A 15,223-nucleotide genomic window follows, 5' to 3' on the forward strand; every position below is an offset into this window, starting at 1 on the left:
GCCACATTCCCAGCCCTGCTTGTGCTTCTTGTCACAGAAAAGATTCCAGTCACCACAAGGTCAAAGTCACCTCTGGCATTTACCCCACTGTGCACTGCTTCCAAATCTGACTCAGTTTTCACCTCTCTCCTGACCTCCCTGTCTTTACAGATCTATCTCTCATTAGGGTTCTGGAGAATGGTCTTCAAGAGGCTTCTCTGCCATTTTCTGTCCCTGAATAATGGTCTAGTATGGATTCAGACCTCCAGGAACATGTGGTGCCAGTGCATATAGGAAAGGGTGGGGAAAGCATCTTCAAAGCATGGCCAGGAAAACACAAGGATGCAGCCTCAGGCTGGCGGGGTGGGCACAGTGTGAGTGTCATTACTTTGGATTTCAGTAGCCATGTTGATGTTATTTGGGGGCAACCCCCTAAAACAAACATTTGCTGGTATAGGCTGCAGGGGATATTGTTTGGCTGCGAGGTGGGTGTGAGGAAGAACGTGGACAGAACATACGGACTGACCACTGGTCCTCAGACACATCCCACCAGACCCACACACCATCCCGCAACCAGACAGACGGAGGACGGGACAAACACTGCGGGATCTACTTACGCCAGCGGTGACGCCCTGCCAAGCAGAGGGAAACCCAGCCGTGAGTGTGCGTCCATCATGGGATGGCAGAGGGGCAGCGCACACAGAGAGCAGGGTTAGGATCAGAAATGAGTTAGGGGAGTGGGATGGGTAAAGGAAGAAGAAAGAGAGAAAAAGAAAACGGTCAGTAAGGAAGGAATCATGGAAATTAACAGCAGAAACGGGTGCACGCTCTGGTCAGGAGGGTTATCCACTGGCACCTCACCAGCATTAACCCAGCATGGCTGAGTTAAAAGAAAGGGAAGAGGATGATCCTTTCCCAGCACGCAAGGAAAAGGAAGGGGAGGGTTGCGAAGAGGACAGGAGATGGGGTAGATCCTTCAAGAAGCCTAGATTAATCAACAGGGCATCATATTCAAAAAAACATGGAACCCTCATTGTAAAACCAAAAGATATCATTCTTCCCAAGGTGCAAAAAATATAAAGTTGGTGAAGAGCATTTCTTTCAATATTTTCTACCAAACTTGTCTTTGGTGACTGAAACCACTTTAAAAGAGCACACCAAGAACCCATGTGGCAAACAAATGTTAACAGGAAATCCCTGGTGGCTCTTGGACTTATTCAGGCAGCCTGTTTTTTTTTCTGGGTACGCATGAGCTAATGGTTGTGTTTTTAAACTTGCAGGCTCATATTTTCTGCTTTGAATGATGGATTTAAAAAAACAGCACGGTGCTGAGTTCTGCAGAGTCAGCCCTGAGCCTTGTGGGTTTGAGATGTGAGGCTGCAGAGCAGGCAATGTCCCCCACCTAGTGGTCGAAAGTAACTACTGCGTTTCCAAGAGGGCACTAGGCTCCCCCCGGAAGCAAGAGCCCAGGAAATCCACACCCCACCTTTATATTTCATCCTCTGGTCTCCTGATCTACCCTTCATAAACTACATGCACATCAGAGGCTAGGCTCTGGAAAGGGCAAGCCCTGTAGGACCTCTCTGGAGATTTTTAACCCATCTTATAACATCTGATTTCCTCTTTTCAGAAGAACGTTTCAACAGTTATCTCAAGACTTTTTGCCATTAATTGCTCAGGACCCCTGATCCAGAGATGAGATGTTACCTAAAGACATAATCAGCCAGTTCTGTAAGTCAACACATGATATTCTCAAGCAGAAAACAATAAGGAAGTGTGTGTGTGTGTGTGTGTGTGTGTGTGTGTGTGTAAGAAAGAGATGTGAGAGACACAGAAAGAGACACATAGGCAGATAAAGAGATATATAGAGGGAGACAGAGGAGGACAGGAAGAGAGATACTCAATGGACACAGCATGAAAGAGAGAAAGGGAGGGAGAGAGAGAGAGAGAGAGAGAGAGAGAGAGAGAGAGAGAGAGAGAGAGAAAGCCCTGTTAATGTTTGCACTTTGAGCAGTTTCATCCACAAAAGGGTTTCAGCCAACTGTACTTCCTAGTTCATCCTCAAGTTCCCTAATCACAGCTAAGAGGACGAAAGTCTTCAATTCTACTACCTTGAGGCAAAAAGGAGAAGGGAGGTGACCATCAATGGGACCTACTGCCAACAGCAACCTTGAATGATTGCTTGGAAGCCACTTCCCAACAAGAAGCCCATCCTGTATTTGGATCTCTCATGGCTGGAAGAATAAAGCAACTTCACCCTCTCCCCCAAGAACAGCTTGGTCCTGGGAGGCTGGGATGGGGGGTGGGTCTTGAGTGCTGCTTTGAGAGTTTTGTAGAAGATTTTTTTTCTAAACCAACCTCCTCATGGAACCTGGAAAATGCAAAGGAACCACCACATTTTGCATTTCTCCACCCTTCTCCTGAAGTTGACCGTGAGAAAGAAGTTCTGAAGAGACCATAACCCTGTTCTGGAAGGCCCTGGCAAAAGCTGGCTTCCTTTCAAGGGCCTGTGCCCCAAGAGGAAGGTGAAAGCTGGTCCTTATGGTGCCTGGTGGCTTCTGCAGGTGAAGAGAGTGGGGAAGACGCTTACCCACTGAAGTCACTGCCCTGGGCTTGGGCCTGCCCAGCAATGGCGTCCATGATGGCATCCTGGGAGTACATGCTGATGGGCGTGTTGTACTGTGCATGGATGATGGTGGCCTTGCCACCCAGCCCCTTCACCTCAATGGGCTTGTGAGTGGACAGGGCCGAGTCCTTCAGAGCACTGGGGTTGAAGCGTTCCTGGTAGTCGGCGCTGGGGAAGGGGCACGTGAGGAGCAGGGTAGGGGTGGAGGAGAGAAGGGGAAGGAGAAAAGGGCAACAGGTGGAGGTTACACTAGACGTCAAGGCCAGGCCTGGTGGTGGTGAGTGTTGAAAGAGATCTCCCAAAGCCCAGGCCTGACCCCAAGCAGATCTCCCAAAGCCCAGGCCTGACCCCGAGATCTCCCACTGTGGGCTGGCAGAGTCTGGTCAGGAAAATCCTCAGCACCTCCCCAAAACTTTGTGCAGAAGGTTTTTCTTGTCTATGTCAGCTGCCCCAAATCCCCAGCAGGCTCTGGCTCAGTCTGAACTAACTGACGCTGGAGGCTCCAGGCATGGAGAGATCTCCCACCACACACAGCCAGAGAAGCAGAGATAAAAAAAAAAAAGATTAGGGGAATGGGGTTCAAGAGAGGGGACAGGAGCTGGGCCACATGAGAGAGGCAGCAACATTGCAAGCTGAGTTCAGAGCGTCCCAAAGGCGAAAAATAGCCACACAGGGTCCCCACAGGGATTCTGAGCAAAGTTTCTCCGAGAAGGGATTCATTCTGTTGGCAATCCTTCTGTAGTCGGAGGCTGTGTTCTTTCAGATGCTTCTGTCCGTGTGTCTTCCTTGGAGCAGAACTTAGGCTTCGCAGGCCCGTCCAGTCCAGGTATCTGTGTGGCTCACCAGCTTCTACCCATCTGGGGCTCTGCCTTCCAGCAGATAGGTGCCTCCACCCATCCCTCCCCAGGCAAAGACAAGGTGCAGTCCTCCTCAAGGGTCCCACTGGAACAGAGATCTTCAGGCTCACACAAATCCTGGAGACAGCGCAGCACCCCACCCACCCACCCACCAGAGCTAGCTTGCAGGGTTTAAGCAGTTGGAGCAGGAAATTGGTAATGAAATTGGAACCACCAGATAGAGACCCCCTCCCCCCTGCAACGCCTTCACTCCATCCTCTAGCTTCACACCCATGCAGGCTTACCCAGGGCACAAAAGCACCCTTACTCACACATGCACGCACATACACATGCGGATAGGCACAGGCTATCCACACCCGACAGACACGCAGAGCCATGCTGAGATGGCACACAAGTGCACACACATGCTTTCCTTGGATACTAACTTGGCTGGAGAGTTCGCTACCACCTGGGGAAGAGAGAAAGGGCAAAGAAGACAGCGACGTCAGAATGAGGCTCCTGCAGGGGGAGCTAGAACACTAGGACCGCCTGCACACTGGCCATGATAGATGGATGGCCCAACCGCACTGTGTGAAGAGAGTAAGGAGTGAAAAGGAGAGAGCGCGCTCAGGATCAGAGACCACGGCCTCCAGGACCCTCGGTTTGGATTGGAGATATCAACACAGCAGTATTACCTCCATGGTGGGCTTCCATGCCCTCAGCTTTGCTAGGAGAAGGGTTTTCTTGTTCAACTCATGGGCATTCCTACCATGTACAAGAATCCCCCACATACAGCCTGGCTGTAGACCCCAGAGAGGAATCTGGGGATGGAGAAAGGATCAACAGGGCTGCGTGAAGAAGAGCCAAATCCCCACCCACCTCCTCCTAGACAGTAGCTCTGGACTTAGCTCTGGTTCATGGGGGCAACTCAGGAGTTCCGCTCCCTGAGCAGGCATTGCAGTGGGGCTGTGTGGGGTGAGGGGATACTTGGAACACTTTCCTCTTTCCAGAGGAGGGGCATGCCACAGCAAGGAGGTGAATGAGGAGGCCCAGGAAGAGTGTGAGTCCCAAGCTTGCTACAGGAAAGGCCAAAGCTGGGTAGCCCAGCTTGGATACCAGAGAGGGACCTGCCCCTTGCTCTGATATAAGAGCCAGTCTCCTAAAGCCTGATCTCTTTGGGGAGTACTGTCTATATCATGATTCTTTAAATACAAATTACCTAAGGTGGCAGCCCTGTGGCCAGTAGCCCTGTCTGAAACCTGATACAGAAAGAGTAGAGGGCAGTGGGCTCTGTCTCCAAACTCTACCACCTGCCTGAGCAGCCCACTGTTGGGCTCTGACTGGAGAAAATTTGGCTCCAAGTGGCCTGGCCCTGGTCTCCTTGTAGCCAGGACCCCACTCCAGGGAACTTCATGGTGGCTCTGCTCAGCTCCAGGCCCACCCTGTCTCAGAGCTGATAAAATTCTCTCTGTCCTCCCAGGCTCAAAATAGCCACAAGTAGATCTATATTAGGAAAGGGCCAGCATGGAACTTCCATTCCTTCTCCATGTTTGGCCAGTGCTGACAGCTGCAGGGTCAGCCCTTGCCCTAACCAGCCCAGTGTCCCTTGCAGAGGACAGTGTTGGCCTGGCAGGGTGTCAGCCAGCACCTTCTTTGGCATTGGTTCCTCCCCCGCTGAGGACCCCAGGCTGGGGTGCCTACAGCAGATGTGGTGAGGAGCCAGTGCCCAGGTCTTGTTGCCAAGATGCTACACCTGTCTAAGGTACTTTGTACTGAGTGGCCTGAGGAACACTGCCCTTCAATGCCAGCCTCAGACAGGATGAGAAGCAGGTCGCAGGGATGCTCAGGCCTGCCTACCCTTGCATTACATCCAATCCTCTCACCCCTCCAAGGAGATACAAGCTGTCCAGAGGAGAGAGCCAGGGAGGGGCTTCCTTTTGGAGCCAGACAGATCAGAGATTGAATCCTGACCCTACCTCCTAGCACTGGGACTCCAGGCAAGTTACCCACCCCTCTCAGCCTCTGTCTTCTCATTCATAAAATGGAGATGATGGTATCCCCCCACACACAGATGGACTATTCCAGTGAACAACAGGATCCTGTCCAAAGCCCCCAGCCTAGGCTAAATGTGCAATGGAGGGATGTAGAGATCAGCATTTGCTAACCTTGTTGCTTACAAGCAGTTAGACACTCATCAAAGGCAGTGGCCTTGGCCTAGCAGAGACTCCAGCCCTTCCTATTCTCACTCCTGGAACAGCAGCATTAGTTTTTACTCTAGATGAAGCACCAAACTCCCTCCCTCTCCTGGCTCATCTTCCCTTGGAGGAACCTGTTGGATCCTGCCTCTCTGGTTGTCTCTGGTTGACACTTTTGTCAGGTTCTGGGCAACCCTTGTTCCAACAGAATGGCACCTGGGGAGTCAAAAGAAGTAGGGGTTGGAGCTGGCCTCTGACTTTCTGGGCAGTAGATAACCTATCTCAAAGCAAGATGGAGTCAGGCAGACCCAGATGCCAGTGTATGTGCCACTTGCTAGCTGTGGGATCTTGGGCAAACTATTCATTCTCTGAGCCTCTGTTTTCACGGCTGTAGGTTGAGGGGAAACAATGCCCATCTCTGAAGTTACTGAGAGATTAAGCCAGTCTCCCAGCCCAGAGTCAAAGCTCAGTCAAGGGGAGACATTATCACCACGGCAGGTGGGCTTCCCAGGCAAGCTAGTCCACCAGAGTCCAGCCTTCCTACCTGGGGCAAGTCCCAGAAAGGATCAGGAAGGTCTACCAGTCCATCAAAGGCAGGACAAGGTGGCCATCTCTGTTCTGATATTTTCAGAGTTTTCTTGCAAAAATCCCTTGCCAGGGAAGCCATTGAGGGTGAAGAGGGGGAGGTGCTGGTCCACACGGCTCTGCCACTTTGGCTCAAGGAAGCCATGACATGCCCGAGGCCAGATTCTCTCAGGGCCTAGAAAGAGCTGGGAAATTGGGAGGTCCAGAGGAACATGGAGCTGATGGGGCACAGCAAGGGCAACATGAAGGGCAAGGCTGGGGTTAGACTGACCAGATTCTTGTTTTAAATCTTCTGGGTACCAACCGTGTAACTCCAGGCAATGGGCACCGTGTGGTAAGTGTGTGACAGGGCAGAACTCAGTGCTTTACATGTGTTGTCCCCTTTACCTTCCCCATAACCCCGAGATGTGGACAGTTTGATTCCTCCCACAGAACCCCCTACAGGCTACCTTGCCCTCACAGCCTGCCTTGCCTGTTGCACCCAGAGATAACCAGAGGCATTGCACAGGGTGGAAATGGAAGCTACTATGAAACAACAGATGGGAAGGGCCTGGACACTAGAACGGGCCACGAGAGGACTTCCTTCCTTCAGCCTCCTCCAAGAAGCCCCAGATCCATGTTCCTCTAACTCCTACACTCAAAGTCTCACCAGCTAGACCATGGGGAGCCTGCCCAACCTGACCAGGGTCCCTGCAATCCCCCTCCCCTCACACCCTTGCCAGTCTCTCCACTGTCAGCTCCTGGGCTCCCTCTCCCAGGCAGCCTTCCCCAAAAGACTCCCCAGCCCTAGGGAATTGGCCCTCCACCTGGAACTCTTCCCTGTTCCTGCCTCAGGGTTCCTGGAGTGTGTGTGGCTCCTGAAGGCAGCAGGCTGTCCAGTCCCATGAGGAGGGGTGTGTCCTGCTATGAAAATTTGGGAAACTGAAGTCTCACGTATGTAGGCCTGACTGGGTGCCTTAGTAGCAAGGCAATTGGACCTCAACTTAACCTTCTCTGGAGCCTCAGTTTCTTCTGCAAAAAGCCTGCACGTCACCCCCCTGGGTAGATGTATAAAGCATTGATGTGCCCAGCTCACGGCAAACGTCAATAGGGTCTTTGCTTGCATTGCCCTCCAGTGCTGCCTCATGGGCATAGGGTGGCTGGATTGAAGCCACTTCTCTCCAATCACCTGCTCAGTCCTCTGCTGAGCACCGAGGACCCAGGTGGCCCCAGGTGGCCCCAGACCACCAGTGGAGAGCTGTGCATTCATTACCTACCCTCCTAGGAGTCCAGCACCTGAGGCCTTCCCTCGGAGGCTCATCTGATACATCTGAGCCATCTCCCTCAGGGTCTCTGCTGAATACAGGCCAATGGGGTTGTTATACTGCTTTGGCTGGCTCGGACCTGGCAGGACTTTCAGGCTGAGTGGGTCCCGGGCCCCCTCAGGGATGGCCTTGGCCCCTGGGCTGTCCCGTGGAGGGCCGAGGTCCGAGGCCTCCGTGTGAGAGGAGCAGATGGAGGTCTGGGAGAAGGAGGAGCTAAAGGTGCCCCTGAGCTCCAGGGTGCTTGGGGTGCCCAAGCTGTCCCTTGCCTCAGGGTTGGGGCTTGGTGCCGCCAGGCTGCCGTTCGTGTCCTGAGCAGGGTCCTGACACAGGGCAGCACCATGCAGGGGAGAGAGAAGAGAGTGGTTAGAGGCCACGCATGTGCAGTGCTTCTGCATAGACTTGAAATGGGAGGGTTAGTGCGAGCACCCTGCAGCCTGCCACCTGCCACCTGCCACCTGCAGCCCGCTGCCTGGAGCACCCAGATGGGACACTGGCACAGAAGGGTTTTGTCTAGAGGAGTGGGGGAGGCCCACAACTCCTAGCCTGCAGACTGGCTTCCACCTGGACACAAATGCAAAGCCCTGCACAGAAAGCCAAACCTATCTCTGGGGCCCAAGGAAGTGGTGTGGGGCCAGGGGATAGTAAGTAGAGGTCCCCTCCATCCTGTTGGTGTTCTCTCTTCTCCTGAGAGGGGCATACTGTGGACACAGCCCAGTCTCCTGGAATACTAACGTCACACTGAGAACCACCCTGCCTCCCTCAGGGTCTCTGCTACCATCCAGTAGAAACCCAGGCAGATGGGATCCTCAGGGCAGGCCAGGTGGGAGTGCCAAAAGGGCAATTAAGGAAGTAGGTGGCCTATTTAGTCTTTTTAGTCCACTTCTGCAACTTCTCTCAAACAGCTCTCTGCCCACTTCCCCAATCTGTGATTTATCTCAACCCCTGTATGCCTCTTCTCCTCTGTCTTCCCTGTCCACCTCCACCACTGCCCAATCTGCTCCAATAGAGCAGGCTGCAGGAACCTTGGGCTGGGCCTTCCTAGCTTTGGGTCGAGCCCCTTGGACCCGCGGGGCTGAACTGCTTAGAGGGAGTTTTGGAAAGACCCCTGAGCACAATGGTGAGGTCTGGGGCCAGGGCTCTCCATCCTTCATCACCTGATCTGCCTGCCTCTAAGGCCACAACCAGTTTTTCTGACAGGAAGGTGGGCAAGTAGGAACTAGAGGAAGAGAGCCGTGAGGAGGAGAAGCCCTGAGGGCCAGTAGGCTCCTTCATGCCTGGGAGTGCCTCCTTGGTTGATTGACACGAGTTGAAGCTTCTGCCATGGTCACTCCCAGCCCTAGTGTTCTTGGACATCTTGCTTCTGCCTGGCCAGAACGACCACCTCTCTTCTAGAACACTATTGCCCAAGCTGGCTTCCTATCAGCACAGCCAGGGGACCTGGGATGGTGGCTAGCACCAGGCAGTACCCCACATCTCAGTACTTCATGGAGGGCCTGAATGCCTCTCCTGAGAATCATCAATGGCAGGGCAGGGGCAGGCAGGAGCCACAGCTGAAAGTGGACCTCACTGCGACAATCTGCACCTACCTTCTGGTGAGGGATCACAGGCAGAGGGGACTGGATGGGGGGTGCAGTTGTGGAGATGGCAACAGGACGTTTTGACCTGGAGAAACCAGAAATGGGAACAAGTGAGGACAGTTGCCCCTGGGGCCAGGATCTTCTGCCTGGGCAAGGCTACAAGGGACAGTCAGGTTAGAGGGCCTGAGGTTCACTGTCCGACCAATGGCTGGGTCTCCCCGGGAAAGGTTCTTGACCCGACCAGAATGGAGAAGTTGTAGACCATGGGCCCCTGCTATGTCCTTGGGAGGCTGTCTGGACCAAAAAGCAGGGAAGATCCTGGTTTCTAGGTCCCATACTGGCAGTACTGTTGCTACTGTCTCTGAGCCTCATGTGTAAAGTGAGGCAGTAACATCTTGACAGTGACTTGGACTAGTTTTTTCATAGCACAGGGCTGGGCCCATTCAATTGTTAGGGACAACCCCTCTTTTGCACCTACCCCATGCCCACTCTCAAACATCTGGCCCTGCTCTGAAGAGATTCCACTTACTTCTGCAGGGTGAGGCTCAGGTTGTAGCTGGCAGACTTGATCTTGTTCTGGGCTTCCAGGTGGGTCATAGTGTCTGTGTTGACGCCGTCGATGGCCACCACAAGGTCACCTTGGCTGAGCTGGGACTGGGCTGCCTTGCTACCTGGTGTGATCTGATTGGACAACAGAAGAGGGATGAGCATAAGGAGGTTGGTCCTAAGGATAGACCAGTCCTTAGGGAGGAGGCATATGGACTATCCAGTAGAAACCCATCGTGTTGTCTTTCATTCACTATGTTCATACCTGCTGCTCACCAAGCCTGCTTCCTCTACCTGGAACATGGATACTATATTTCCTAGTGCTTTGTATCCAATTATAGCAGTGGTACTAACTCTGGTCAGTGGAATGAGGGGGTAAGTAATGCATGTCACTTCCAGGTCTGCCCTGCCATCATCCTTGTGATCCTGCACACTGTTTGTTGGCTAAGTGCAAAGGATAGAGAGGAGCACAACCAGGCTGCTAACTGGAAGGGGCCTGGATCCTGGAGTCCCTGCCTGGAGGACAGATGATTAAGGAACCCCACATCACATGCTGTAATAGACTTTCATTGTGCTGAGCTATTGAGATTTGGTGTTCATTTGTTACATTAGTTAGCCTACTATTACCCTTGTACTCTAAGAGCCTAGCACTTTCCAGGTCCCAGGCAGGAAGGGAGACCTAGGAGTAGAAACTCAGCACTCCCCATCCCAAAGACACTGACAAGCCAAGGGGCAGGATAAATGCACCTACTCAAAAGCATCCTAATGTCAGGGGCTTCATGCTACCATGGCAGGTGTATAGAGGGTGGAGGGAGCCATCCACCTGCCTAGGTGAGCAAAATTGGCTGGGAAACAGGGCAGAGTCTAGAGGTTCCATCTCCAGTATAACCTCAGAGAATACCATTGAGATCCTACCCCAGGAACACCCCATGGGTTATCAGGAAGGCAGGCCCCGTGGGATATTACTTGGTATGCCAGGGTGGCTCAGACTGTGCTCTCGAAGGCATCATGCCCAAAGCTAAATTTTGCCTGCCTGGCTCCAAGTAATGTCACCCTGAATGCCATGGAGGCCCCACCCACAGTGATGTTCAAAGTACCTGGTGACACCACTTAAAATGGCGTGATAAACTGCCCTTAGTGATAGCCCTATCCCAAAGATAATTTATCGGATGTCATGGAGACTTTAGCTTCATTCCCTGAGATTTTCCATTGAATGTCCAGCCCCTGCTGATATCACATAGAATGACTTTAGGACTTGACCCCAAGACACCATACAAGAGGCCCCTACTTATGACATCTGTGGAATGCCAGGTAGACCCCATCCCCAATGATATCACAGGAAATAGGAGGCTCTGCCTTCCCACCCTGACTCTGGCTATGGCTGAAGGGTGTCCCTTGGCTTTGCCCCCTGTACACACCCACCAGCTAGTACTCTTGGCTTCTATGGGCACATCCTAGTCAACTTCTTGGCTATGATCCAGGGACAAGGCCAGCTCCTAATGTTGGCAAAAAACAGATTCTGGCCAAGGACTGGGGATCATCCTAGAAGGAGTCCAGAGAGGACTTGGGGACAGTCCTGTGTCCCATGTGCCAAGCCTGGATGGGCCTCCAGCTAGTTCCTGGGCTCACAGACATGGATAGAGGCCTCCTGCCAGGCCCCTCACAGGGAATCCCATTTAAATCAGGGTGCCCCGCAGTCACCCATCTCCAGGCCACTCCCAGATGGACTCTACAGGGTGCACCCAGAAACTGAATGGCTTTTGCGTAATCACAGCACCAATCTCAGAAACACTGCCTATACAATGCAAATGATGACAGCAAAAACCTGCCTTTGCAGCCCTGGGTGTCTTCTTAAATACTAGCCATATTGTATGCAGAATACCCCTCCTTCAACCCCTGAATCTGCAGGCTAAAAAAAGGACAATAGAGAAACACATGCCTAGATTTCCAGAAAGCCCAGCTCAATCTCCAGACTCCATAGGGGCAGATGCCCTATAGAACTACTTGGGATTTCTCCAAATACACTCTTCTCCCTAAATTTGTTGCTATACGGATCCTCTTCTAATGATAGGAGTGTGTTGCTGCCTTGGAGAGGGGCAGTTAACCAATAATACTGAACAAGACCAAAATATTTTCCTAGACCAAGAGGGGACTCATGAAGACACAGAACTGCCTCGCCCCACCAGGCTGTGCTGAAGAAAATCTACTTGCCTTCTGGCTTCCTGTGCAGGGCTCTGCCATCCCCAACAATTCATTATAGACTTTTTCCAACATGGAAAAAGTTGAAAAAATTCTACAGTGAACACTGAAATACCCACCACCATAGTTCTGGGATAATATTTAATTCATCTTGCTTTACCACACATCTATCCCGCTATCTATCCATCCTCCAATCCTTATTTCAGAGGCATTTCGAAGAAGTTACAAACACTATGTGCTTTTATTCAAGGTGATTTTTGCAACTACTATACTGTTCCTAGTGCACTGTCCACAAGGCTCCCCCAGAGCAGGTCACACCTGAGCAGGAAGATACCTGTCATGCTTGTCCCCATGCTTATTACCTACTGCTTATTACCTCATGGTGTGGCTCCCCATAGTAGGTAACTCCCAGCATGTCCGCTCCACAGCAAGACAACTTTATAGGATGATACACCCAGATGCTTCTTACCATCTACAGAAAAGGGGTTGTCTCTGGCAGCAGAAATCTGGGGGAGGGGAAATACACAGCTGCAAATCTCACACAAAAGGACAGGATCTGCAACCACAGAAGAAACACTGCCAGGCAGGATGGGAGCATCCAGAAGATCATGCAAGTGTGATCAAGGGCACCAGAATGATATCCAAAGGAGGTTGGGCCCTATCAGCTAGGGCCAGCTGCAGGCCAGCTGGAATGCCCTTCTTTCAGATTTGCTTTGGTGACATCTTTCTCTCTCAGGCATAGGCCAGCTCATGCCAGTCCTTCCCTTTGGGTCCTGCCTGGCTCCTCCTCATCCTTAGGTGTGAGCTGGGGTGATCCTCATTCCTGAGGAGAGCTCAGCCTCCCTGGAGCCAGGTCAGTAGCCATATACCCTGGCGGAGAGCTATGAGCTGGCTCCAGTCTGCCCTTGGCGCCTCTCTCCCTGCACCTGTGTCTGCTCATCAGGGCACACAGCTGGCCTAGACTTTGGCTGCCCCAAGCAGAGTCAAATGTCCCTCAGGGTTGGGTGGGGTGCAGATATACTCTTATAGGGAGATGCTCTTCTGTTCTGCCCAAGTGCCCTTAGAGAAGGCAGGATGGAGGCAGGAACCCCAAAGGCAGCCAAGGGCCATCAGGTCCTTTACCCTAAACCCAGGAGCAGACTGCCCTGGCTGGGAAAGAGAAATGGCACCCTTGGACCCTTGTGCACTACCAGAGCCTGGGCTCATGAAAAGTATAGTCCAGCATGATATGTCTGTGCATCTTTTATCTGACTCTCCATCCCTTTTGTACCAGAAAAGACTCAAAGCTCCCAAATTCTTGGAAGGGTTTCTTCTTTATTTTTTCTTTTAAAAAAATCTTCCTACTCCATTTTGGGCATTTAAATTCCTCTCTGAAATGAGTAGTTTATTCCCACCTCACTTTTCAGTTTTCTTCAGTTGACAGACACCTCTCAACAGGGACCCCCAACCCTGAGCAGATCCCAGAAACCCCCAGGAGGGAGCACTGATGACAAGCTCTGGGTATTTGGATATTTGGAGGCCAAGTTCAGCAACCTGGCTCACAGGAGCCCTTCTACCTTGCTGGACTGTGGTCTTAGGGCCCACCAGAGGGTGGCACAGGAATAGCTGGTACCCCAGGGTCATCTACATGTACCTACAAGGGAGGCAGGAAAAGAAAGAGCATGGACTTTGGAATGAGCTTCCCTCAAGTATCCTGTAGAGAGTGTGACATCCCTCAGGATGATTGTAAGGACTATATTATTAAACAGGGGATTATGTAAGGAGGGTGCAGAGCTGAGAAAGTTCCAGAGAAGCTCCAAACCAAGAAAGTGTGAGTGCTGACCCTGTCCCCTTCCCCCCACCCCCAGAGGTGCCAGAAGGGCTGAAGTCTCGGCCTTATCCCCAGGCTCCACAGGAAACAAGATCCAGCGCTGGCAGAGGGTGGGAGGCAAGAGGTCAGCCCCAAATGACCAGTACTGAGTCAACTGCTGTCCTTACAGGGGCCTGGGTCAGGGGAATTCTATCCAAGGTCCCAAGGAAGTAAGGTGCCAGTAGGGACTCCAGCACACCCAGGCTGTGGCTTCCTAATCCCCCAGCACCCTGGCAACAGGGACAACAGCTGGCAGCCTCCCTGCTGGCAGTTGGGCTCTGTACAAGCTTCCAGCCATCACTCTTGGTACTCAGCAGCAGGCAGACTCCTGCCTTCCGTCTCTTCTGGATTTGCCAGGTGTGGCAGGGTAGGGCCAGGGGCAGGTAGTAAAGCCTTAGGAGATTACAACTTCCATAGCTCCTCCTCCCAACCCTTCCCCGGGATTTCCCCCTGAATCCCTGGGTACATTTTAACATTTTTAACATTGTGTGATTAAATTACCACTGTGCCATGCTTGCTCCCTTCCCATCTGTCCTCCCCTGGGGCCCTGCCCCAGCCCTCATCCTCTCACTGGAACCTCTGTCTCCCCACAGCCCCCACTCTCCAGTCCCACCTCGGCCAATAAATAAGTCAAAATTTCTTCAGTGTCCTGCCTTGTTTGTTCTAATTGGATCCTGTCTCGTTTCTCTCCCTTTGTCACCTCCAGACTTCCGAAGAAGAGACTTGAAGGTCTCAGCCCCATTACTCCCACCCCTCTCACACTCAGCCATCCAGCTTTGGCCCCCATCCAGCCACATATAACAACAGCCCCCCTATGTTCAAGCCGGGTGGGTGGGGTTGTCACTGCTCCTCTCTAGCTGACCACGCCCTCCCCTGCCTCTCCAGGCCCAGCCACTGTCCCTCTCCTCTCCTCCTGTCCAGGCCTATAGCTCTGTTTACGTCCTGGGTATGGCCAGTAAAATGCTCTCCTGTGCACTTGGCTCTCAGGGTCTCCCAGCAAAGCCAATTTCATGCCTCTTAGGATGGAGAAAGCTGTGTTTGGCAATTAGAGGACTGGAGATGGGGCCCAAGGGGAAGCTGCAATCAGGGGCAGCCCCTGCACGGGAGGGAGTCATTCAGAAAGGGAAGGAAACTGGGGGGACCTCGGTCCCCAGGCTAGAGGGATGTCCACTTGGGGCTCTGTCCTCCTCACACCTGCTGCCCCCCAATGCCTTTAACCCGGGCTTCCTGGGACTGCCCGTGCAGTTGCCCTTGCTCTGGTCCAGAGGCCTCTGAAGGTCCCCTCCCTAGGATCTAGCCAGCTTTCTGTCCACTTCCTTCAGAGCTATCAAGGGGTCAGAGATAGCAGGGAAGGCCTGGTCTGGGGAGAGGGTGTCTCTAAGAATTCATTCCCAGCTGTGACTCTGCGGTCTTCACTTATCTTCCCCTGTTTGATAGATGGATCGCTGGAGGTCTCGGAGGCTTGCCTGACCTTCAGTGAGGCTATAAACAGCACGGCCTGTCAGCACTGCTAGGCGCTGCCTGAGT

At 52.6% G+C, this 15,223-nt stretch overlaps 1 protein-coding gene across 5 annotated transcripts in view; it reads right to left on the reverse strand.

Moving 5' to 3' along the window:
* Positions 1-15,223, reverse strand: part of Ldb3 (LIM domain binding 3) — a 63,623-nt gene that overhangs the window by 44,835 nt on the left and 3,565 nt on the right. For 3 of the 5 annotated variants that reach the window (XM_027939895.2, XM_027939892.2, XM_027939898.2), the window contains exons 2-4: positions 9,632-9,783; positions 9,112-9,187; positions 7,478-7,845 (exon numbers count right to left, since the gene is read on the reverse strand). In XM_027939895.2, the coding sequence (XP_027795696.2) occupies positions 7,478-7,845; positions 9,112-9,187; positions 9,632-9,783 (596 nt within the window). Of the gene's footprint in view, positions 1-596; positions 612-2,569; positions 2,774-3,887; positions 3,911-7,477; positions 7,846-9,111; positions 9,188-9,631; positions 9,784-15,223 lie in introns of all 5 variants that reach the window. The other 2 variants (XM_027939893.2, XM_027939891.2) reach the window with 2 other exon arrangements.

This window comes from Marmota flaviventris, chromosome 4 (genome assembly GCF_047511675.1).
Source record: "Marmota flaviventris isolate mMarFla1 chromosome 4, mMarFla1.hap1, whole genome shotgun sequence".
NCBI classification, from domain to species: domain Eukaryota; kingdom Metazoa; phylum Chordata; class Mammalia; order Rodentia; family Sciuridae; genus Marmota; species Marmota flaviventris.